At 36.7% G+C, this 27594-nt stretch overlaps 1 protein-coding gene across 1 annotated transcript in view; it reads right to left on the bottom strand.

The window, feature by feature from the left end:
• The window catches only part of LOC150082984 (uncharacterized), a 201443-nt gene that overhangs the window by 51511 nt on the left and 122338 nt on the right, over window positions 1-27594 (bottom strand). The window contains exons 8-9 of the mRNA XM_090377713.1: window positions 13146-13248; window positions 4132-4314 (exon numbers count right to left, since the gene is read on the bottom strand). Coding sequence (XP_090233839.1) covers window positions 4132-4314; window positions 13146-13248 — 286 coding nt within the window. The remainder of the gene's footprint in view (window positions 1-4131; window positions 4315-13145; window positions 13249-27594) is intronic.

Raw genomic sequence — 27594 nt, 5'->3', positions numbered from 1 at the left:
GAAACTGCTAGAGAAATTGTTAGCTAAAAGTGAACAAGGCACAAGAGGTTGATGAATCTATCAAATTACAATAAAAGCAGCAAAAAAGTTAATCACACATTGGATAATAATGTAGTCAGTAGTTTATGATACAAGATCACCTCAATAGGAATGAAGCTTTAAGGCAATCATGGAATAGAACTGATCATGCTTGTCCATTATGATTAGTTACTTATTATAAAGTCATCACAAAGAAAATGGATTGACAGAATAACTTTGCTATCATACATACCTTGTATGATACCAAAATTATTCTATCTATCCAAAGCTTTACTGAAATCTTTACTTACATTTCGGTAAAGCTTGTTGTATAAATTGAAGTAGTGAACAAGACAAACACATATGTTAATAAAAAGAAAATGAGTCAGACTGGAGCATTAAGGGCAAATTACTGCTATGGATAAAGAGATGGTTAAGTGGAAGAAGACAGTAGTTATCAATGGGCACTGTTCTTTGTGGACTAACGCAATTAGTGGAGTTCCCCAGGGTTCAGTGCTGAGCCCATTGTTGTTTGCAATATTTATCAATGATATTGATGAATGTATATCAGGCTTAATGTCTAAGTTTGCAAATGATACAAAGGTTAGCAAGGTGGTTAACAACAGTCATCAAGGGGTGCTACTGCAACAAGATCTAGGAAAATTGGGTCGATGGGCAGAGAAATGGCAGTAGATGTTTAACATTGACAAATGCAAGGTACTGCATGTGGGTATCAGTAATCCCGGAGTAAGTGGTAATACACTCAGGCTAGCGGAGAATGAAAAAGAAATGGGAGTAACTGTGCAGTCAGACTGAAAATTCTCTGAGCAGTGCAAATATGCTGCCAGGACAGCTCATGGGGTTTTGTCAATGATATACAGAAACTTGGTTAGTAGGAGGTGATTATCCCTTTGATTAAGGCCATGGTTAGGCCGCATCTTGAGTACTGTATACAGGTCTGGAGGCCTCATTTGAGGAAGGATGCAGATCTGCTGGAATGGATGCAGAAGGGCAACCAGACTGGTGAAGGGAACAAAAGGGTGCTTTTGCCTAGAAAGGCTTCAGTTCTGCAAATTGCAGCGTATCAAAACAAGGCACCTGCGGGAGGAGATCGACTGAAGTGTTTAAAGCCTTGACTGGATTGAGTAATCTGAAGGTTAATGGCATTCTCCCACTTGCTGAGACTACAAACATAACAGGAGCATAAATTCGTGTTGAGGAAGGAAGGTTGCAGGATAGATGTGCAGAAGTTTGCCTTCAGACAATGGGTGGTTGATTGTTGGAACAGGCTTCCATCTGTTATTGTGGAAGTGGATTGATTGAATAAATTCAAGGAAGAACTAGATAAATTCTTGGAGGGTACGGATAGGTGAACTGTGTAAGTGTTTTTTTTTTTGAGTTATACTATATTAGTTGCTTTCTTGCATCATTTGCCATTACTACTACTATTATTGCATAATGGGTAAATATTACTATGATGGATAAAGGGATAGTTTAAGTGGGAGGATAAAGAATGTAATTATGAACAGCCCCTACTCTTCACAAATTAATGCTATGACTTGGGGAGATTCAGTGTGCTGGCCCCTCTTACTCTTAACTTTTATTAATGTAGGAATTAAGTCTGATGTCTAAATTTGTTGATCATAATGATGGGCAGATTGAGTGACATTAATCATGGTATGCTACTTCAAAAAGCTACATAAAAACAATCCAGATGAGCAGCTGAGGTTTAACACTTCTGCTGCTAGCTTTTCTCAGAACCTTTTTTTACCCAGGATTGAAAATTATGCAATTGAGTCAATCTGGAATAGGGAAGGCAGGGACATTTTTGGACTTGTTCTCACTTCTGCTGATTTAGTCAGCTGCTGTCAAAGGGCACTTAACAAAAATGTTTTTTTCCTTCCATCACATCAGATGGAAAAATGGTTCTAAAATCAGGTTGTTTTTTTTCCCTCTAAAAAATCTCATTAGGCAATTAACTTGTTAACAATGATAAATGCAAAGTACTGCATCTGAGTACCAGTAATCCAAAATAGCATATTACTTGGGTAGCACCAAATTAGAGTTAAGGAAAATGACCTAGGAGTAATTGTACAGGCTGACATGAAGTTCTCCAAGAGGTGCTAGAACAGTTCATGAGGTTCTGTGAACGATACACAGGAATTTTTCTAGCAGAAATAAAAAGTTGATTATCCCACATATAAAGCAATAGTTAGGCTCATCTTGAATAATACATCCATGGTTAGAAATCCCATTTGAGAAAATGAATTAGATTGGCTGGAAGGATGAAAAGAGAAATAGGATTTTTGGGTACAAAAAAGGTGTTCTTACCAAGAAAAACTAAGTAAATCATACTCTGAAACCAAGGCATCTGCATGGATTCTAAAATGATGAGAAAACTAAATGCTGCTGGCATCTTTACTCTTCTTGGCAATACACATAAGAGGAACATATTTAAACTGAAAAAGAGGTTTCAGAATTGGATATGCAGAAATTTGCTTCAAGCTGACTGTATGAAAAATCAATTACTACTATGACTGCCATAACTTTTCTTTTTTTTTTGTTAGTTGTTGGCACATTGGCTTCTGTGGCCATAATGCACCTCCCAAGGTTTTTGCACTACTCTGATCGAAGCCCAAGGCAGGATTCAAACCCGAAACCTTCGGGTTGCCAGGCAGGCACTTTACTCACCCGGCTAGCCCCGTCGGCAACTGCCATAACACTAGTATTATCAGTGTTATGGAAGTGGTAGTAATTCACCACCCCACCGCTGAATGTTGCTATAAACTTGCTAAACTTGCTTCCCCACATAGTCTGCCACTACTGATACCATCAAGGTTCTACCAGATGCACGTTGGAACTGAGACACAAGTACCACATTAACTCTACTAGTTCAAATTATCCAGAGGTGTCAGAATGAGCACACTATGAAATCATTAGGCTACAAATTTCAGTTACCACAATGGATTTTCAAAAAATTTTGGAATATTATTAACAGCAGAAACGTTAAAAATGCATATAAAGAAAGATTCCACAAATGTTATATGTCCATACTTGATCTCGGATTGAACATGCAAAAAAAAAAAAAAAAGGAACTCCCTCCACAGCATGAACTCTGTTGCTTTAATATTGTTTCATCTCGTGCATACATTGATAGTCCCAAAAAGATCTTGTCCAGCTTTTGGTTTGCCTAAAGGATTTTAATGCCAACCTGTCTTTTGTAGTAGAAGATAAAAGCTGGTTTAAAGCTTCATACATAGTGGTGTTTTTTTTTTTTTTTTTTTTTTAAATTTCAGGGCATGTGAGTTTCCAGTCATTTTTCTGCTTTTAGAGAATTGTATTCAAAACAGATTTGATGCACATAAGCTGTCTCAAGAATCATTAATAAATGTAGATATGCATTATTAATGATGTGTCAAACTTCATGGATTCTTAATTAGTTTTAATTGTTTAAACAAAGTACCTTGATTAACCAAATAAATAAAGAAAAAAATAAGCTTTGTAAAACATTTCTGAAAATATAAAAAAAATCAAGTTGTACTGGACCTTTAGTTGTTGTTAGATTAAGAATTAGCCACATATGATAGCAGGTAATAATTATTTCTAAGAGCAGGAAAATAGCCGTACATGACCATAAATGCATCATTGAATTGGCTGTACAAGAACTAAAACTGTGAAATGGAGCTGGAGCTTTTAGAATAAAATGTGGAAGAAAATAGGAGGCAGGTCTCAATGGCTCAATGAACCGAAACGCTACACAATTTAGTATTATAATAATATATTTATATCTACTATGTATTTATTACTTATACTTGCATTAATTAACCATATCTCTCCTGCCAAAAACAATTTCATTAAAGATTAGAAAATTAATCAGCAAATTACATGCTGGTTCTCTTATTCAGCAAATGTCTTCTGAGGATCATCTGGCTGAGTTCCTGGATATTTGCATAATACAAGAGTACAATCTGTGCAGTAAAGACTATGTCAAGTTCTCTTATGGCATATCAAACACACTGCTTAAGACAATTTTCATATTTTAAAACAAAAAAAAAAAGCTTCAAGTTGAAAATTTACTAAGTTCACTAAATGTAAAAAATATATGATACAAACCTGTTTAAAAATAAGTGAGTGTAGACTAGTTCTGCATGGGAAGAGGCACAAAGGAAAGCTGATAACAACAGTTACGATAAATCCTAGTTTTATCACCTCAGTTACTAGTGACTGAGTCATTCTTACTAGTATATTTCCTGTGATTGGCATATCACAAAATGCTATGTATCCAAATACTCCTACCTGATAATGAAATTGTTAATTTTAACTTTAAACTGAATGTTCAAATAATATCACATAAAATATAAAAACAATTTAAAACATTAAAATTAACTTTCTTAAAAAATATAATATTTATTACAATGTGAATAAAAAGACATTTAAACAACTTTTACTGCTTCAGATAAAATGATAATACATACTACCTTTCATATTGAAGTTCTTCACTTCACTTTAGAAAAAAGTAAAAAAAAGTACTGTTCTGATGACAGGCCTTAACTTTATAAATAGCAATAAATGAAGGGAACCATTTATAAAGGGCTTTTCAAAATGAAAAGCTAAAACACTTTCATCTGTTCTCTAAATTCTAACCATGCATATGACAATAAATCCTCAAATACCAAATGTTAAATAAACAAAAAATAAATAATAATAATAAATAAATAAATAAAATCCCTTCCTGAAAGGAAATTTGTCATATTCACCATGTGAACCATGTTGTTAAAATTGCTCACCACAGAGAAAAAACATTTTGCATCATCCACTTTTCAAAGAGAAATTTAGTGACAAGTATGCAACACAACTTTCACATGTGCTACAAAAGGACCAACAGCAATACAAGTCATTTACAATTTATGTAAGTAGTTTGAAAGTGAAGGCCATATCTGCAGTGAAAAGAATCTGGGTCAATCCTATGCCACTGACGAAACAGTGCAACATGTAAGAGAAAGGCTTTCAGCAAATCATGCAAAAGTGCACTTACAAATGTAGCAATGAGTTGTCTGCCACGTGACGAGTTCAATATATAGTCTGCCATATTCTCCAGAAGTGCATTCTTCTAAATGCTTACAAGTTTCAGTCAGTGTGGGCATTAAAACTGAACAAATTAAAGTGATATGAGTTTTGTGATGACTTAGCAATAAGTGGATGGAAAGTTTTTCAATCACAAAGTGATTTGCCAGTTGATTTCCAGGAAAATCAACTGCCAAAACATTAAGCTGTGAAAATTCTCAACATGTTATGGAGAATGAATGGGACTCCAAAAACAAATGTATTTTGTTCTGTTTCACATCAGAAAATTAAGTTTATTCTCTTTAACCCCAGGTCTAAAAGGACCTGGGGGGTAATTGTGCAGGCAGATATGAAGTTATCTGAGCAGTGCAGATGGTCTGCAAGAGTAGCTCATGATGTCTTGTCAATGATATACAGGAATTTTCTAACAAGGATAAGGAGGTGATATCCCCTTGTATAAGGCAATGGTCAGGCCATACCTTGAGTACTGTATACAGGTCTGGAGGCCACATTTTAAGAAGGATGTAGGGATGTTGGAGCGAGTACAAAGAAGGGCAACAAGATTAGTAAACAGAACAAAGGGTTGCTCTTACGAAGAAAGGCTTAAGTTTTGCAGATTACAGTGTCTGGAGACTAGGCACCTGCAAGGTGATCTGATTGAGGTGTATAAAGCCTTGAATGGTTTGAGCATGCTCGATGCTGATGGGATTCTTCCTCCTGCTCAGAATAATCGCCTGAGAGGGGATAAATTCAAATTGAGGAAAGATGGCTGTAGGATAGATGTGTGGAAGTTTGCCTTTAGCCAGCGGGTGGTTGACTGCTGGAACAAACTTCCATCTGTCGTAGAAGTTGATAGCTTAAATAGATTCAAGGAAGAACTTGACAAACATTTGGAGCGAGGAGATGGGTGAAATAAGGGTTTTTTTTTTTTTTTTTTTTTTTTGGCTGATACTATATAAGTTTTCTTTCTTGCATCATGTGCCCTTGGTAATGCTAATGATGATTAAATTGTTAAAAGTTAATCAAAGTTGAAATTAAAGAAAATTTAATAAATAAAAATGAAAGATATTAGAACCCAATGTTAGTAAGAGCACTAGAAAGCATTTAATACATATATGTATATTTTTTACCCTTTCCTATCCTTAGGATTGAATAATCAAATTAATTAATAAACATAATGATGAGAGTTAAAGGAGACAAATGACAATAATATGGCACCTATTATAATCAACCTAAAAATAATTTAACATCTATCACATTACTGAGGAACTAAGCAAGCAAGAAAAAGTATTAAATTATTACACTGGGTTATGGATCAGGGGCACTACTAGTTATAGTAGAAATACCATACAAATGTTTATATTCAGTGTATTGGGCAAGGGTGCTGACCTATCAATTGTAATAACCATGGAAAAAATTGAAAATGCCAGCAAGGTAAAAGCAGATAACCTGAAATTAAATTAGATTAGATTAACATAAAAATAATAATGAATTATTTTTAATAGGAGCCATATCTAATTTTTTCAGGTTATCTGCTTTTACCTTGCTGGCATTCTCATTGCTTTCCATGGTTATAGTAGTAGCATGTAATGCAAGAAAGCAAGTGTAAGCTTATGCAGAATCAGCCAAAAAAAAAAAAAAAAATCACACCATTCCCTACAAATGCCTGTCCAGTTCCTCCTTAAATTTATTCAACCTATCAACTTCCACAACAGATGAAAGTTTGTTCCAGCAATTAACCGCCCGCTGGCTAAAGGCAAATTTCCGCACATCTGTTCTACACTCTATTCTATTCCTTTTGAATTTATGCCCCCTTAGGTTCGTAATCTGAACAAGTGGAAGGATCCCATCAGAATTCAGCGGGTTCAACCCATTCAAGGCCTTATACACCTCAATCAGATCACCGCGCAGGTGCCTAGTCTCCAGCCACTGCAATTTGCAGAACTTAAGCCTCTCTTGGTAAGAGAATCCCTTCATTCCCCTCACCAATCTTGTTGCCCTTCTCTGTAGAGGCTTGAGTAAATCTGCATCCTTCCTAAAATGAGGCCTCCAGACCTGTACGCAGTACTTAAGGCGTGGCCTGACCATTGCCTTATACAGAGGGACAATCACCTTCTTTTCTCTGCTAGCAAAATTCCTATATATCATTGACAAATTGTGCAGTCAGATATGAAGTTTTCTGAGCAATGCAGACAGCAGCCTGTCTGCATTGCTCAGAAAACTTCATATCTGACTGCACAATTACTCCCAGGTCTTTTTCATTTTCTACCACCTTTAGTGTAGTACCACACAGTTGGTATGTTTCTCTGGGGTTACTTCTACCCATATGCAGTACTTTGCATCTGTCAAGGTTAAACTTCAGTTGCCACTTCTTAGCCCATCTGCCCAAATTATCTAGATCCTGTTGCAGTAGCACACTGCCATTACTGTCTTTAACAACCCTGCCAACCTTTGTATCATCTGCAAACTTCGACATTAAGCCTGATATACCTTCATCAATATCACTGATAAATATACAAAACAACAGTGGACCTAACACTGAACCCTGTGGGACTCCACTAATAACATTAGTCCACGAAGAGCAGCAACCATTGATTACCACCCTCTGTCTTCTCCCACTTAACCATCTTTTTATCCATTGTAGCAACTTACCCTTATACCATTCTGCTCCAATTTGTACAATAGTCTTCCATGCGCAACAGTGTCAAAAGCTTCCCTGAAATCCAAATATATGATATCAAAATTATTTTTTGCATCCAGTTCCTTTGTAACCACATCATAATATCCTATCAAATTTGTCAGACAAGACTTTCCCTTAACAAACCCATGCTGTGTCTGAATTATTGCTGCAGTCTTGTCTAGATGATCCTGCAATGCATCTTTAACCAGTGACTCCATTATTTTACCTGGAACAGAAGTTAAACTAACTGGTCTGTAATTACTAGTGTCACCCTTTGATCCCCCCTTTGTGAATTGGGGATACATTTGCACATCTCCAGTCCGTGGGGACCATCCCTGAGTCCAAGGATGCTCTCATAATTATGGCTAAGGGTTTGCTTAGTTGCTTTGCCGCCTCCTTTAATATAACTGGATAGATCCCATCCACCCCAGGTGCTTTTCTTATGTTTAACTTCAACAATTTCTCCTCCACTTTGCTTTCAGTTATTACAAAATCATTAAGTATCCTGCTACAATTTGATAACCTTCTGCCATTTTCAAACCTTAATAATTCCTCATGTGTGAATGTAGATGCAAAATACTCATTCAGTTTATTACAATTGTCTGATCAGCACCCCTACCCAATACACCAAATATAAACAATTGTACACACACACAATTATTTCTTATTTTATGTTTTTTGCTGCTATAAAGAAATGAACTATTAATATTAAATTGGTGCTATTGATATGGATGAATGTATTTTTCCATTTAACCCCTAATCCTTTTCTATTCATTTTTTTACTTATCTTTTATTTTATTTATTTATAGTTTTTTCTAGCGATAATACATATTAGTATTATAGCTAAAAAATCATTAAGTATCCTGTTACAATTTGTTAATTACAAATTAGTAATTAACTAGTAAATTAAGGATTTAACTTGTAAAGAAACCCTAGGCAAACCAGCTGCTGCTAACATACCAAGTTGTTAGTCAGCATTCATGGCCACATTCATTTTTGGGCCATATTTTTTTTTAACAGATAACACCAACTGTACCCTGCACCTGTTCTGTCACTGGACAGCGATATTATGAAATGTTGGCAAATTTTGCAATAACAGAGCCGCAACAATGCAAGTGCCTTCAGGATACCATATTTATGCAAGATGGTGTGCCACCCCACATCCACCGTTGTGTCCAAAGATTGCTAAGACAACACTTTACTGATGAATGGGTCATCAGCCGTTGTTTGCACACATCTTAGCCACCCTGATCAACAGACCTCACCCCATGCGACTTCTGGTTGTGGGGTTTTTTGAAGAACCAGGTGTATTGGGAAGGATGTCAACTCTGGCAGATCTGAAGGACAGCATTAGACATCATGTGCTGGCTATTCCAGTTGACATGTTACGTTCTGCTGTATAAAATGCTGTTCTTCGATGGAAACTGTTGTTGACCAAAATGGAGGGCACATTGAACAATTGTAGCACTGTTAAAGTGATTTGTACTGCAACAGAGCCATATAGTGACAAATTTTGTAACTATTTTTTTTTCCAATAAATGGCAAGCGCATTCTTTATTGTACCTGTTGTCCAAATTTCTCTTTAGTACGAGCCTTAGAATTTGCTCCAGAGCCGTCTACATAGGGATACTTTAATTTTATCAACCTGCGTGCGCATACACACACACATTCAAAGAAAGTGCGTCACCTAGCAATTTCACATTTCTAACCCTTTTTTGTGATGGTATGTTACATTAATGACTAGCATCACAAAATAGAAATATAAACAAAATATATTTATTAATAGTTAAGGCAAAGCTAAGTAATATTTGACAGGTGTTCTGAAAATATTCCAAAATAAGCATTTGCAACCTTTATACAACAGTTTTGGTAAACACAATTATGGCTAAAATGTTATCAGAAACCCTCAATTTGCTTCAGTTTATCATTTTAAATGGAAAATAAAATGAAAAGTTCACCAGGTGCAAACTAATATTTAGTTGAACCGTCTCTGGCCCTGATGACAGCAGCACACCGTCAAGGCACTGACAAGATCAATTTCTGAATCCAATTTCTTTAGGAAGCCATAATTCGTGATCAAACACGAATTATGGCTTCCTGAAGTTCAAAAAGGGTCTTTGGTTTCTTTTTGGAAACTGCATATTCCACATGATGCCAGCAGTTCTCTATAGGATTCAGGTCCGGGCTGTTTCCTGGCCAGCTAACAGTTGTAATGGACCGTTCTTCCAACATTTTTTCACCTGTAACAAATGTAAACACATTACTGTCAAACCTCTAATGCAGAAATGAAGCTAAAGTAACTACAGAAGTGCCTTCTTACACTTTTCGCCCATTGACAAGGAGCAGCGTCGTCCTGAAAAATGCAGTTACTTGGCAGGTTGAAACGGTCTCTAATGGTTGGCAGCAATTTGCCTTCCAATATAGCCAGATATCCACTGGTATTTACGGAACCTTTTATAAACTGCAGGTGACCTACTCCATGATACGAAATGCACCTCTATATCATTTCACTGTAGACACCAATACAGTCTGGATGGTATTCTTCACCATGTCTATGGTGAATTGTGTCTCCCATCAGAGCCATGCAGGTTGAATCTCTTCTCATCTGAGAAAATAACTGAGTTCCACTGCTCAGGGGAGTCCATTTGACATGCTCCTTAAACCAAATTAATTGAGCCTTTTTAATTTTTTGTGTGAGGAGGGGCTTCTTCTTAGGATGATGGGCTACAAGTCCATTTTTGAAGAGACATCTTCTGACTGTTACTGCACTTGCCATAACTCCTGTATAGGAGTTATAGCAAGTGCTTCAAAACGCGATCCTGTTTTGGCGTAGAGACTCGTTTGCATCTAGTATCCTTTTTCCTATCAGCAGAAACAGTATTCTTGAGTTGGAAAAGAAATCTACTCACTGTCGACTGATTACAAGACACTTTTTAAGCAATATGATGGGAAGAACATCCTTCCTCATGTAAAGCAACAATAGCACTTTCTTTGTGGATTGAAATTTCATTTGAATTTAATTTCGATTTCTTGAAGCAATTCAATATGGTTGTCGAAGTAATGTTGTTCCCCACATCATTCAATAAATTTATAGCATCCAATATCGATACAGACTCAGTAAGTTTCTGTTCTCTTTGACTAATCAGATGTAGAACTAGAAATCTTTTATAAAATCCTTTCAAACTCTTGATTACACCTATGTCCATTAGTTATAAAATTGATGTTGCATTGGGAGGCAGAAACACTAGCTTAATGTTGGACAAATTTTGAATCTAGGGATGTGCAGGACAGTTATCAACTAACAATAAAATATTTTTCTTCTTTTTGAATAGCTCCTTATTCCAACATTTACATATTGCCAAAAATATCCAAAGTCCTCCAAGCTTTCTTGTTTGCAGTGTAATCCACAGGAAGTTTCCTTATATTTTTGAAACACTGAGGTTAATGATTTTCCGATATTTTTTTTTTATCCTGTCATATTTGCACATAGGAGCACCATCAAGCGAGCCTTTGATTTTTTCTGCCAACACATTTTTCTCCTTTGAATTTAAATGTATTGTCAGGTGTCAAAGTTATAAAAAAAAGTCCTGTTTCGTTTGGCATTGTAGATGCCTTCGTCATTGAAATCTTTACGGATTTCTGCCCAAAACATGGTCAATCCATTCATTTGCCATTATTGGATCTGGAGATCGCAATTCTCCACTAATTTTTGCATAAACGATGTTATGTCGGTTTTTAAATTGATCCAGCCAACTGTTGTTACACACAAAATTGTCACGTCCAGATTGTTTAGCAAATTTTTGCTTAAGCCTTTGAGATCGGACCCAGGCCGTGCAAAGGTACTTGGTGGCCCAGATGCAAAAGGGGTTAAAGGGCTTCGTTTATTTATGATGAGACTTTGATGGCTCCCTCGATTGGACTCCATCAGGGGCCCTGGTGCAAAACAACCAGTGCACCCCCCCCTCCCCATTTGCACAGCCCTGGATCGGGACCATCTATTGAAAATCCAAAACTTCTTTGCATAGTGAACCATTGAAGCAATGCTTCATCAACGTTTGTAATCTCGCCCTTTCTAAAAATTTTTTTTTTTCCGGTTATGTTCTTTTCCAGGGCCGATATGTAAACAACTTTATTCTTCCACAATGTTGATACACTTGAAGAGGACAAAGAAAACTTTTTACACACTTAATTTTTTGCACTACATTCTAACTCGTGAATAATTTCAACTTTTTTGCGAATCGAGAGACAGTTTTTGTTAGTAAACATGTTTCTGAAGGAAGGGTTCATTTCTAACTGATTTTACTTTAAAATGATAAAGTGATATGCATACAAAATTCTTAGAAGTCCCGAAAAATACCCCCAGGGGCTCACATCTGGTGAGTATGGGCTTGGCACACCCAGGGTCCTGAGCTGGATATCGTCATCTCTCTCTCTCACTCATGGTAACTTAAATTTGTTTTTGGCTGGTGCAGTATAAGCCTCAGGCTTCCTTGCACCATATGGCTAATAATAATAATAATGCATACAAAGTTCTTAGAAGTCCCGAAATAAATTTATGGTTCAGTGAATATAAGACTGTCTGTAAATAGCATAATGCGACAAGCAGAATTATATAGCCCCCTTCTCCAGGAGGACAAAGTCAAACAGGCCACTAATCCGATGTAGGTGGTTACAAAGCTAAGTCGGCCTTTTCATTTTCGTCTATTCGAAGAATTGGGTTTTTTCGACTACCCGAGCAATTAAGAATGTTTGCATAGTTACCAAAATTTGTTCAGTATATCCGTGTAGTACACTCGTTATAACAGTGAGCAATTGCATGGGAATAAGTGTAAATTAAAATCATTATGGCTTTTTGCTCATTACAGCCGTGATCTCATTATTTCCGTGATTGTTATTACCAAGTTCAACTGTACACACACACACACACACACACCACACACACACACACACACACACACACACACACACACACACACACACACACACACACACACACCTTAGCATAAACTCTGCAAAAAAAGTAACAAAAAACCGAGGATTTTAGATCTTCTCATCTACACCAAAATCATAACACAAATTTTATTAGTAAACTTTCTGTAAACCGTCTTTTACAGAAAGTTTAGCTATAGAAAACCAAAAATGTTGCCAAATATGTAATTAACATTATTTTTTCCTAGTTATTCAATAATAAAAAAAAATTGCAATACTTACAAATGAAAGCACAAATTTTATCTGAAAAAATTCATTACTATACTGAAATAATGCAGTTTCTCTAACAATGTTACTCTATAAAAATTCTTTGGCAATTACACAGGAATTAAAAATAAAATTTCACATTTTCTTAGATTCAAAATATATCAAAAATTAATGCATGATTACTTACTAATATGTACAGCATTGAACACACATGAACTGCTCCACCAATTACAGAATTCATCCTCTTTAATGATGGTTCATTCATTGTATCAAAGAATTCAAACAACTGTCTACAAAGTAAATATATAAAGAGAAAGACTAAAGAAAGCAGAATATGTCAAAAAAAATGTTCATTAAGAAACTGTCAACTTTGTTAAAATGATGGATCCTCTTATGGTTAAAAATTAACTGATAATTAAGTTTCTTTGCCATTTCCTTATTCTTTACTCTATGAATCTACCTTGAAAATCTGATCAACCAAATACAATCACTTATCCAATGATCTCTAATACAGATAGCTAAACCTTGAACTGCTGAATATTGTTATTAATATGGTCTCATCAATGCCAGTGATGTAACTTTAATGTTTTATAAACTCACAGTGTAAAATATTTATGGATGTGGCCATCCATAAATATTTTACACTACAAAAAAGACTCAGCATGATTTATGGCATATTATCTGATTCATAATAAATAGCATATAATTTATAATAACAACAACGTGATTTATAGTAGGACATTTAATACAAAAAAGTATGCATGAATTCTATGGTGGGAACACTGGAAGTGTTCCCACCATTTATAAACACCCTGTATATAAAAAAAAAGTCACATTTGCTTGTTCAATTTTAATTAAATTTAGGATCACCTGACGAATCTTTCTAAAGGAGCCAAATATAAAATTTCATTGCAATCCACCTAATGGAAGTTGAGTTGTTACATGCAAATGAACAGACAGATGTACACACAAGTGAAGATAGCAAGTGTATGCATTTGCAAATATGCCTAAAAAATTATTAGATACAAGAAATGTAAGAAAAATAATGTTGTTGACCAGTGTTATTATATACATGTATTTCATTAATAATATTATATCTGATACAACCAATAAATAATTTTATTGGATTTTTAATCACACATCGTGAATTTGAATGAATAAAATTATTTGAAATAATCTCTCAAAGGAGAGCAACAAATGCTAATAATCATTCAGAATGTCCCTTTCTTGAGAAGAGCTGTTACTGAGAAGTTGGCAAAGTAAATTTATTACCTATTAACTATTTTTAATTATTATTAATTTAATTTTTTTTTTTTTTTTTGGCAGTGCAGAAGAGGCCTGTGGCTTCCTTGAACTATATAGCAAATACTGAACCTTAACTAGAGTGGATTCCGGTTATTTGGGCCATCAGTTTATTTGGGGGAAATCTTAAAAAACAGAAACCAATCGAGAAAATAGCCAGAGTTTACTTCGTTTAACTGGGACAGCATGCCGTTTAATCGGGGTAGGAGACTGCAGCACTGGAGATTACCCTACGATTGTCTCCGATGGTACCACGTGGTTCGGTCGAAATTCGAAGGGCACAACCATAAAACAATTAGCAGTCATCTGTTTACTGGGCTTTTCTGTTAGTGAAATCTATCATAAACAGACAGTAAACTCAATCTTACTGAATTTCCAATAATACTGACAGCTGGAATTCTGTGGGTTATTATAGTTATTATTATGTTTACACTTCCATGAAATCTTCAATTATATAAAAAAATTAATTTTCAGATCTTCTCTTTATTTCTATTTTTAAAGCTTTGTAACTCGTTACTCCGTTCTCACTTGCGCGTATCATGTTACTTGCAATCTGTGTATGCTGTGTTCTTTGTTATTGATTGCTTATTTTTTTACTGTTTTAAATTTTAACCCTCACCCTCAAATGTCAGTGAACAGAAATGTCAACTAGTTATTATGTACATATTACAGTACGTATTGATTATTTCGATTATCACATATATTCTTCTGATTTTCACGTATCATTTAATTTTTTTAATTGGTAAGGTAATAAAGGATAAATTTGTGCTTAATATATCTTTGCTTTTATAGCCTGTGGATAATATTTCTCCTATTTTCGCTAATTAGAATCACTGTTTAATAGAATTAAAATTCAATTCGCAAACGTGATCACAATGACCAGTGCTTACTACACATCGTATAGTGAATGGTACTTTACTATGGTGAGTTCGTTGTAACATGATTTTATTGTATAGTGAACCAATTGTAAAGGGGGGGTACATTGTATTTTTAACTATTTACGTGAAACTTCGGATAATTGGGGCATCCGCTTAATCGGGCCAAAATGCACTAGTCCCGATGTGTTCCAAATAACCGGAATGGACTCTATAATCAAATGAATTGATTAAAACCTCTTGATTACATGCATTGCTACTAATCAAATGAGTCGAATGAATCAATTAGATCTTATTATGGCCCCCCAGAAACTCCACGGGAACTAAAAAAATATACACAGAAATTTAGTGTCTATCTGACATTTCTTTCTTGAATAATGCCCAAACATACTTTAATTTCTATATCGATGAAAGTATGTTTTGGACATTAAGGAAAGGACAATTGGAACTATGATATCTTAAGCGGTTTTAAAAACTTCCAATGGGGATCAAAAAATATATAATAAAATTGTATGTTTCATTGATTCCTTCATACAGTAAAGGAAAGGCCAGATTGGTGTCAATCTGGGCTTTCCTTCCCAAATATTGTTCAATCATCCAGAATTAAAACAGATTTATATATACTGAGAGCAGAACATATCTTGAAAATTAAGTGTCATTCTGATATTCTTTATCAAGTAACAGTCTTGTCAAGAAAAAACCAAAATATATTTTCATTTATGTATAAATAACTAATTTTTCAGGGGGGAAAAAAAAAAAAAAATTTTGAATGAAATTTTGCATGACCTGACAAATCTTTCTGAAAGGCAAATGCAAAATTTCTTCAAATTCTGTCCATCATGAGTAAAGTTGCCATATATGACAGATGGACATGGTAAAGACATTATGCTTTAGACATTTAAAAAATGCTGCTAAAACCAACAAAGAATGTAAAAAAACCTAACATTTTTAACAAGTGTTATTATATACACACACACACGGTGATGATTCAGGAGGAATAGTAAATATTTTGGGAAGTTATAGTATTGATTATTCTGAATAAAAATGTTCATATAAACATGTGTCCAATTCTCAATGGATATGGAGATAGTTGTTTAAAAGTGGCATGCACAAAGCCATTATGAGAGGTATTAAAGAATGATAAATGACTTATTGTTTGTATTTATTGACTTTTTGAATGATATAAAACACAAATAATTGACAAATTTTTTACAGTCCACAAACTGTTGAAAAATCCTGCCACCAACCTCAATGCACTTTGCAACTCTTGTGGTAATATGACACGTTGTTCTTCTGAGGTCATCATCACGTTCCTTTATGAGGGCAGCAGTATCCAAAATGCGAACAAGCAATTCGTCTCTTGTATTCACCTTTTCTTTGTATACTGCACTTTTCATCCATCAACACAAACAAAAATCTAACGGAGTGAGGTCTGGAGACCTTGATGGCCAATGAACAGGACCACCACGACCGATCCATTGTTCAGGGAAGGTTCGATTTAGATATTGTATCACCAGATGGGTATAATGTGCAGGAACTCTGTCATGGTGAAAGTACATACCAATCCTTGTAGCCAAAAGAACATCCTCCAATAGCAGTAGAAGTTTGTTTTGCAGAAATTCTAGGTAAATGGGCCCTGTAAGACGATTTTGTAACATAACAGGCCCAATCAACTGATTGTCAATGATACCGCACCACACATTTACAGAGAAGCGATGTTGAAAATTTGTTTCTACAGTGGCATGTGGATTTTCGTCTGACCTCCTATTAGAATTACGGGAGTTGTTGATATTGTAACGGCTGAAAGTAGCTAAATTGCTGAACAGTATTAATGGAATTAATCGGCGACTAGGATTTACCCATCGACAAAATTAGAATCGCTGGGCTTTGTCTCCTGGTTGAAGGTGTTGCATCCACTGCATGTGAAATGGATACAAGCTGTGCTCATGTAATGTTCATCATGCTCTTGTCTGTGGAACACATACGCGTAGAAATTCTTCAAGTGCTAATAATAGGACTATGTTCTACCGACTGAAGAATGTGTTCTATTTCATCCACATTTTGTTCATTTGCAAGTTCAGAAGAAATATGAGCACTGAGAACTGTACCAGTCTCATGGAGTTTGGTGTAAACACTCTTGAATCCAGTATTCTGTGGTTAGGAAACTGCCGACAGTATTCCCTACAAACAGCAGTAGAACTTCCACCACAAAAACCATAGACAAACACATATCAGCATATTCAGCATGTGTGAAGTTCAGCGTCAGGTTATAATTGCTTCTTGGTCACATCTGATTCAGGGAGCTGTGTGCGCCAGTTTCTAACAGCTGTATCTCCGTATCCATCAAGAATTGGACATCATGTTTATATGAACTTTTTTACTCAGAATAATCGATACTATAACCTCCCAAAATATTTATTATTCTTCCTGAATCATGCGTGCACGCACGCACGCACACACGCACACACACACTATCCAATTTACATATTTAGATGTAAACTTACTGATGTTTGACTATTAGAATTCTAACCATCAATCTGAAGGATGTAACTACAAATAATGATCATTAAATGTGAATAAGCAAAAACAGATAAAAAAGATATAGTAATCAGATATATATATATTTTTTGGGAGGTACTATAAATAAAGATTTCACTCATTTTTTGTGATGCATTTTGACATTGAAATAACTGTCTGATATGAGTACTTGAAAGAGTGTATGTAGTACCTGATTACACTGTAGTTTTCTTAATAAATGAATCTAGAGTTAACTGCTTTGTTGTCTCTCATTTCTTCTTTTTTGTAATTTCAATAATTGATTTCAAATGAAGAGGATATGAATTTATCTACATTCTCTGATTCCAGCTATTGAAGTGCAGTTTCCATGGTTGCTAAAGCCTTTATTACTTTAGGGGGGGAGGGGGTGTCATCTTACTCTTCATCACTGAGCTCACAAGATGGGGTTCAGTTTTGGCCTGGATTCAGAGCATTTGCTGCAATTGTCTGGTCACTTAAGCATTCATAATTAGGACAATCATCATCAATATGGATCCAGTCATATATGTTGTGACTGTCAGACTGCATAACCAGTTCTGATAAACTACATTTACCTTGTCAATGCCCCCTTCAGTAAGCCCCCCCCTCAAACTCCATCTTTTTCTTGTTCCTCTGAGTCAGGTACAATTGCAAATGCTTCAAGCAAACCTCGCTCCCAACACTTCAAACTGTAGCAAATGATATGGTTCCCCATGCCTTTTCTGCCAAATCAAAAGCACTAGCCAGTGTGAGCTTCTTCAGGCTTTCTGTTATGGATACTTCCTCATCAAATATTTGTTTGATTATATTTATCCTAGAGTGCATCTTGAAGATCAATATAATGCCTTGATCCAAAAATTGGATCTTTGAGGTCGCATTCTTTAGCAAATAGCTTTAGGTTCCATATTTTTCTTTCTTAAATGAGTATGCACAGAGAGCACAAAAAGTTTATGAAACCATTCCTCAAAACTCTGGTTTCACCCAGGCATTCTTACTGTGGCGATATGAAAATGCTAATGCCTGCATGTTTTTGTGGTGGAAGTGCCGTGGCTCCTATTTGACTATGTACAGTGGCTTGACTTTGTGTGCCGAGTTATTGACACAAAACAGCAATATCACCCTGTCCATCACTTTAAAGCCCTGTGCCTTTTGTTCATTGAATTTACAAGCTGGTGTCTTATCAGGAAGCATGCGATAACAAAGTCCTGTTTTGTTGAAATAGTAAATTTGTTCTGGAAAATAGCCACCTTCTTGTGTGATAACTCTTAATTGTAATGGATAGTTATCAGCAGCCTTGGTGTCTGCAGATCAAATTCCACCCAAAACTGCAAATTGGCAAATTTTGCAATTCTTTTAGCATTATAATGCTAATATCTTTTAGGCATATGATGCAAGAAAACAAGCTTATGCAGCATCAGCAGAAAAAAAAAAAAAAACATTTCACACATCCATTTACTCTAAAAAAGTTTGTCCAGTTCTTCCATGAATTTATTTAAGCCAACAACTTCCAAAAGGACAGATGGAAGTTTGTTACTGCAATCAACTACCCACTGGCTAAAGGCAAATTTCCACACATCTATTCTACAACTGGCTTTCTTTAATTTAAATTTATGCCCCCTCAGGGTTGCAATCTGAGCAAGAAGAAGAATCCCATTAGCACTGAGCCTGCGCAAACCATTCAAGGCTTTATACACCTCAATCAGATCACCTTGCAGGTGTCTAGTTGCCAGATGATGCAATTTGCAGAACTTAAGCTGTTCTTGGTAAGGTTACAAATTTGTTCACCACAACAATCCTGTTGCCTTTCTCTGTACTTCTAGCAACTTTACATCGTTCCCAAAATGAGATTTCAGACCTGTACACAGCACTCAAGGCATGGCTAGAGCCATGCCTTGAGTGCTGCCTTATACAAAGGGATAATCACCTTATACAAAGCCTTATACAAAGGGATAATCACCTTATTCCTACTAGCAAAATTCCCGTATGTCATTAACAAGACCTCATTGACCTATCTATCATGGCAGCCTGTCTGCATTGTCAGAAAACTTCATATCTATCTGCACAATTACCCCCATGTCTTCAGCATTCTCTACCCACTTGAGTTTAGTACTGTGCAGTTGGTACGTTTCTCAGGGGTTACTTCTACCCATATGCAATACTTGCCATTTGTCAATGTTAAATTTCAGTTGCCACTTCTCAGCTCCATCTTTTGGAGCTGAAAAGTGGCAATCCACTCCTTGATCTTGTTGCAGTAGCATACTCTTATTACTGACATTAACAACCCTGCCAACCTTTGTATGATCTGAAAACTTGGACATTAAGCTTGATATACCTTCATCAATATCATTGATAAATATTCAAAACAACAATGAGTCCAACACCGAACCCTTGGGGTCTCCACTAATAACATTATTCCAGGAAGAGTAGTGTCCATTGATTACCACTCTGTAGTCTACCACTCAACCACCCATTGTAGCCTTTAATGCCATACTGAACCAATTTGTACAGCAGTCTTCCATGTGCAACAGTATCAAAAGCTTTCCTGAAATCCAAGTATATGATATCAAAATTATTTTTTGCAACCAGTTCCTTTCTGACTTCATCGTAGTATCCACTGAAATTGGTCAGACAAGACTTCCCCCTTAACAAACCCATGCTATGTTTGAATTATTACTGCAGTCTTCTCTAGATGATCCTGCAGTGCTTCTTTAACCAGTGACTCCAATATTTTCCAGGAAACAGAATTTAAACAAACAAGTCAGTAATTACTCGAATCACCCTTTGCCCCCCCCCTTGTGAATTGGGGATACATCTGCATGTTTCCAGTCCGTGGGAAATTCCCCTGAATCCCAGGATGCTCACCTAATAATGGCTAAGGGATTGCTTATTTCCACTGCTGCCTCCTTTAATAAAACTGGATAGATCTCATCCACCCCAGGCGCCTTTCTTATGTTTAACTTCAACAATTTCTCCTCCACTTTATTCTCAGTTATTACAAAATCATTAAGCTGCCTGTTAGAGTTTAATAAGCTTCTGTCGTCCACCTCTGAGAAGTTTTTTTTTTTTTTTTTTTAGGAGCATTAGCAACTAAGGCCATATTGCTCCGGGGATATGCGGTGGTCATTCCCTGACCTTCCCGCATCCTCTGTATTTGGTAGTCATGGGCTCGAACCCCGGTCTAACCAAGAAGCGTGTGCTATGTACTGCCGCTCCTGCCCACGGAGGTGCCATTCTGAGAAGTGGAGGACAGAATTCCTCAAGTGAATGTAGAGGCAACATACTCGTTCAGTTTGTGAGTAATATGAGCAGGATCATTAACTGTGGAACAATCAATATCAAATGGACCAATCGGATTCATCCCCTTACTTTTAGATGTTACATAAGAAAACAATTTTTTTCTGTTTTTCTTTGCATCTTTTGCTAAGGATTTCTCGTAATCTGCCTTCACCTGTCTAACCTCCTTTGTGACTCTATTACAGATTGGCTTATATCTACCACAGGCTTGTGTCACCTGAGAGTTTATATGCATCTGATGCATTTTTTTCTCTGCCACAAGTCTCATTAGTTCATCTGACATCCATTTAGGCCTAAACCTTGAACAATATTTCTTAGTTGGTATGAAAAGTCTAGTAGCTTCCACAATTAATTCTTTGAATGCTTCCCATTTAGAATTTGCTGTTGGTAATATCATTAGTTGGTCCGACTGTACAGAATTTAAAAACTGTGAGACCACTGTAGTCACCTTTATGAAAGCAAAAACCCTTCCCCTTTACCCCTGATTGTAGTTACATCCTTGAGTAAATCCCACATCAGCACACTGTGATCACTGCCAAATAGTGGTTTTTTTTATCTGCAGATTCTCAATGCATGAAGAATCACTGCTGATAGTCAGATGAAGAGTATTACTCCCTCTGGTTGCCTCTCGAACATGCTGCTGCTGTAGAAAACAATCATCCAATAAATCCACAAAAGTCTTCTAATGTGCGAGTGACCAACACACAAGTTCCAGTCAATATCTGGGAAGTTAAAATCCCCCATTAATAGACATTCAGATTTACTGGCCCGCTATTTCTCTGTACAACTGTTCATTGCACTCATCAGAATAACTAGGCCTATAATACACTTCTACTCTCATTTTTGCTTTCCCAGTCACACGAAATTGACTCGACATTGCACTGTCCATTTATGTCCACTGGAAGCACTTCCTTAAATTTTATGTGTTTCTTAACTACTAGCATAACCCCCTCCTCCCTTCCTATCCGGTCCTGTCTATCCATTCTATACACATTGTACTCTCCATATTCCAATTCTGCAATGCTTATATCTGTGTACCCATGTTTCTGATATCCCAACAATATTCACCTTTGATGTCTTGACCAGCACTTCAAATTCATCAAATTTATTTACTATACTCCTAGCATTGGTGTACGTGCTAGTATACAAGCACTTGTTCTTACTCTTAGTTACCCTAACACAGCCCATATATTTATTTGTTTCACGATGACTCCCACCAATCCCTGAAATCCCCAGCACCTTGCTTTCTAGGCTGCTGCTCATTCTAATAGAATGCAGTGCAAGAATCACTTTCACCTCTGCCTGAGGTTACTGTTAATCTTTTAGTCTGTGAACCCCCCCCCCAAACTAGCAGTTTTTCAACTCACCTAACACTGCCTCGATAGCATCAGCAAATATTCTTGCACCCTTTCTATTTAAGTGTATCCCATCCATCTAGAAGCAATCTCTCCTGTTAACAAGCATAGACCACACTGAGAAAAATTCTGCCCAATGAGCCTTGCACAATCTCTCCAGGGCCGAACTGATTGACAAGGCACTAATCTTATACTCCCTCCAATCGTGTATGCTCAGAATTGCAGACACTTTCAAATTTAACCCTAACTCATGATTTTTTTTTTTCACCATTGATGATATCTGCTCTACAATGCTATCAATTTTTGCCCCTGGCAGACATACCCTTGTCCTGTTCCACCAATCCTTTTTGCATAATATGTTACCCATGTCCCTGACAATAACCAGCTCCTGTCAGACCAGTGCATTCTGTCTCAAAGATTACTGCTGTGTAACTTGATGCAGAAGAGTGAACTGCGGCATTGATTTGGGCAGCTGACAGCTTGACGGGTCCCCCACATTAATACCTTCAAGGGAATCTGATTCTTCAAACTCTCACAGATGCCCATCAGAATGCTCAGTTGGCACAATTTCTTGATACTCTCTGCACCTAGCACACACAAAGATATCCTCCTTGGCTAGATCATATCCTGTTCCAGACAGCTCCACAAACATTTCACAAGTTGCACATTTTTTTTAAGGGTGTGATGCCTAAAGTTGGAGAATTGTCCCCTTCGGTTCTTCCCCTGAGCCACAGCACTCCTGCTACTTTGCTCTAGTTTGGGGCATGATTTCTGTTTGAATACAATTGATTAACAATGAAAATTAATAAGATTAATAAATTTAATTAACTAATTGTCAATACTACATTAATCAAACAGATTCCGAAATGCAGTGAGTATTACACTATCTACTTTTACATTATACCTCGTGCTAATAAGTTTGGAATATAGGTCACACTATACCATAATGACCACCAAGTTAAATTAGTTATATCCCTAGCTAAACACAAAGATATGTCCAACAAGTGATTCGGAGTTATAAGTTAATTGTAATATATAACAAAATTATCCAACTAAAGCAAACCTAACTGATTCGAACTTTAGATCTTCCTATTTACCACAATTAAAAATTTAAATTCCCCTACCACTCATACTATAACAATGGGGAAAGATTCGAACAAAACAACGGTTATGTGTATATTAAGTAGTAATCTACAAAATTTCTAGCTAAATCAAAAATAAAAATAACAAGCAACTAGGACAATAGCTTCTTTATAGAGTACGAAATAATGATAGTTAAGAAGTCAATAAAACAGCAAAAAGTCTTCAAAATCTTATGATTTCTTGGAGCTGGAAATGCACTGCTTGTACATATATAATCTCATCCACAATATTCATCAGCTAATTTTTCCATTGGCTGAGCTGGCCTTTGCTCGATTTAAATTCTTTCTTGCACGCTGGTTATCTAAGACTTTCTTCAGTTTATCAGCTTGATTCTCCTCATAATTTTACCTGATATAGGCATTCCTTCTGCACATTCTTGCATGAACCATGTGAACACAGCCTTATCTGGCAGGCTGTCACCAGCTGTCTTAAGCCACTTTCACTGAAGGCCTTCGCTAGCATCAAAGTCACCTGTTGCTTGCCATAGGTTAGCTTCATCTTTTATCCATCCCCTGAGAGTAGATTCCCCCAAACCTATGTCGCGAGACACCTCCACTTGCATCCTTCTCCAGATTAGTAAGTCCAGTGCACATCAGTTTTTCTTGCTTTTCTGACCATGCTTTTCTTTGTTTCTTTTTAGAACTTTCCATGGACATTAATCTTTTTTATTTAAAAGGAAAGAAAAAAAAAAAAAAAAAAGCAAAAATTCGAAAATGCACTAACATTATGTACAGAAAGCTTACATCAAAGCTTATGATGAAAGATTTATAAGGTTTCACTGTACTGGATACAGTCTCCCCCTAACCCCATACCATATTCCTCACAGACACAGGAGATAGATACACCAGAGTCTAACTACTCCAAAAGCTTTAATTTCTGCACAACACTAAGATATACACTTTTTTTTTTTTTTTTTTTTTGTTAGCACATCGGCTTCTGTGGTCGTAATGCACCTCCCAAAGTTTTTGAATTTTACTCTGATCCAAGCCCGAGGCGGGATTAGAACCCACGACCTTTGGATTGCCAGGCAGGCACTTTACCCATGTGGCTAGCCCGGTCGCCCCCCCAAACTTCATCAGTTTTCGTTTGGGACACGGTGATACATTTCAAACGTTACAATAAAGAAATATTATAAACAGGGTATAGATGAGCACTTAATGATATGATAGGATAGACTGCAATTTTTTTTTTTTTTTTATATAAACCCCAAAACATGAGGTGTTAGAACCTATAATACTTAATATCGTGCTTCAGTTGGAAGTTGAGAAGACAAAAGAAGGTATTTGTTGACAATGGACTTGAACTTCTGTAGATTGTAATTTTCAGGAAATAAGTATGAAGGAAGTTTGTTCCAGAAAATGGCAGTTGAATGAATAAACGAGGAAGATGAAAAGTTGGTTCTTTGAGTTTGACGTTGGACAGTAAATGGATTTGGCTGTTGGTGGCACGTGTTCGGACTGTTTTGAAAGAGAGAGTGGGAATTATAGAAGCCAATTCAGAAGAACAGTGCCCATGGAAGTATCTGTAGAAGAGGCATGCAGCAAAAACAGTACGTCTATGAGACAGCGAGTGGAGAGACTCTGTTAGAGATGAGTCATTAATTAACCTAACTGCCCTTTTCTGAATGGAATCAAAAAGCCTGGGAGAGGTTTTGGGGTCACCACCCCAGATGTGGGAACAATATTCCATGACAGGGTGGATTTGCGATTTAGAGAAATTTAGAGAGATTTGCAAAAGAGAAAACCAAGTTTTTTAGATGCAGAAGAAGCAATATTTGTAATGTGCTTGTGCCAAGAGGGATTAGAAGTCAGGGTAATCCCCAAAAGGGATATATCATTTTGCCTAGAAATCGGAGTGTCACTAAAGATAAGCATAGAAGCAGAATAATCCTTTTTGCGAGATATAAGACAAGACTGAGTTTTAGAAGGGTTGAAATCAACTAAGTTGTCTTTGCCCCACTGGAGAATTACCTGAAGATCCGCATTTAAGGAAACGGTGGCAGATTTTCAAGAAGTTGAAGCTGATAGAGCAGGACACAATTTCTCAAAATGGAAAGTGGAATGCAATGTGCTGTCATCGGCAAAACTATGGATAGGATTTCCAGTCAATGGAAGAAGGTCATTAATATACAAGAGGAAAAGAGTGGGGGAAAGAACTGAACCTTGGGGGACACCGGCATTAGTGGAGAAGTTAGAAGACAGAGAGCCATCTACCATCACCCTCAGTGAGCGAGCAGAGAGAAAACTGGATAACCAATTACTAAAAACAGTTGGCAAACCACAAGATGGAAGCTTGTTTAGAAGACCTTTATGCCAAACACAATCGAAAGCCTTTGAGATTTCAAGAGAAACTACTTGTGTTTCACCGAACCTTTCCATTGAATTAGCCATAAATGGGTAACATAAGCCAGAATATCACTAGTGGATCGACAATGACGGAAACCATACTGGCGATGGTTGATCAGACGGAGGGTTTCTAGGTAGTTTAAGAGTTGGCGGTTAATTGATTTCTCCATTACTTTAGAAAGAGTAGAAGTAATTGCATTGGGACGATAATTGGATGGGAGAGATTTGTCACCCTTTTTAGGAACTGGCTGGATATGAGCAAATTTCCAAGCAGAAGGAAAAACACCTTTGGAATAAGAAAGTGAAAAAAGGTGGCAAAGAATAGGAGTAAGTTCAGGAGCACAGGTTTTGAGAACAAGTGGAGAAATACCATCAGGACCTGTAGCTTTCTTAGCATCAAGATTCATCAAAATCCTTCTGATATCCTTTTGACGGAAGACCACAGGAGGCATTGAATGGAGTGTGTTGGGAATGGTGGGAGGTGTTTTACCAAGATCATTAATACATGAGCTGGAAGAAAAATGGGATGCTAGCAGGTCAGCTTTATCCTTGGCTGAAGTGACAACAGAACCATCTGGTTTGGACAGAGGTGGGAGCAGAGATGGGCAAAAGTTGTAGCCAATAGCTTTGGCAAGAAACCAGAATGCTCGGCTACCATTAGGGCAAGAAGCAAGTTTTCTACTCTTAGCCTGTTCAAACTCTAGTTTGGACTGATTAATAACTGCATTACAATTGTTGCGAGCTTTGGTGTAGGCAGAAAATGAAACTGAAGAATTAGAAACAAGCCAATTACGATATGCAACATTCTTCTTTCTTCTCTTGAACAGCCTTAGCACATTTATTGGAAAACCAAGGTTTAGATAAAGGACGAGATTTTAAAGTGGAGTGTGGGATAAGGGATTCCATTCCTGCAAGAATAATTTCACTGACACAATCTGAGCAAACATTGACATCAGAAGCTTTGAAACAGTAATCCGACCAAGGAAAAGAAGAAAAGAAGTTCCGCAGGTCATCACATTTTGCATTCTTTTAATGCCAAACAACATGTGGTTGGGAATAGCCATGAGATAAAGGTTCCATTGGAGAAGAGACAATCACCAAGTTGTGATCTGAAGTGCCTAAAGGACCTCTCACTTCGACCGTGTACTTAGAAGGGTTGTTTGTGAGAAAAAGATCAAGCGTATTGGCTGTATTATTAGGACTGTCCAGTATTCTTGTAGGTAAATGAACAATCTGTGCTAGGTCATTAGTAATTGCAAAAGCCTAAGCATCTTGACCTGCTGGGTCGGTGTGACTAGAAAACGGAAGCCAGCTGGAGTTGTGAACATTAAAATCACCAAGGAAAATTACTTCACTGTTAGGAAAGTTGGACTGGAGAAAGGCAAGTTGCAAAGAGAGGAAGTCAAAGAGCTCCACATGATTAGTGGAGTTGGGAGGACGGTAGAGACAACAGATGAATTTTACACAATGAGGTAGAGAGATTTTAAGCCAGAGAAGATCAAAGAGAGGAGATTCAAAATTACCAAGTCTCTGACAGGGAATATCAGAACAGACATATGCACAAGTACCACCTTTGAGGCAAAAGGAATCATACAGCGAATAATTTGGGCATCTGAGCAGTATATGAATCAACCGATAACTGAGATTCTGTCAGAAAAAGTACATGGGGTTTGGCAGACTGCAAGTGGAAATGGACATCGTTGAGATTAGAATTGAGACCACATATATTTGTGAAATGAATTAGGAAGTGTTTGGGAGGTTTAGATCTTTTCGCAGATAAACTTTAT

This window comes from Mastigoproctus giganteus, chromosome 7 (genome assembly GCF_048544385.1).
Source record: "Mastigoproctus giganteus isolate SK-2022 chromosome 7, ASM4854438v1, whole genome shotgun sequence".
NCBI classification, from domain to species: domain Eukaryota; kingdom Metazoa; phylum Arthropoda; class Arachnida; order Uropygi; family Thelyphonidae; genus Mastigoproctus; species Mastigoproctus giganteus.
Note: the sequence above shows the minus strand (reverse complement) of the source record. Positions and strands in the feature narration are given on the sequence as shown.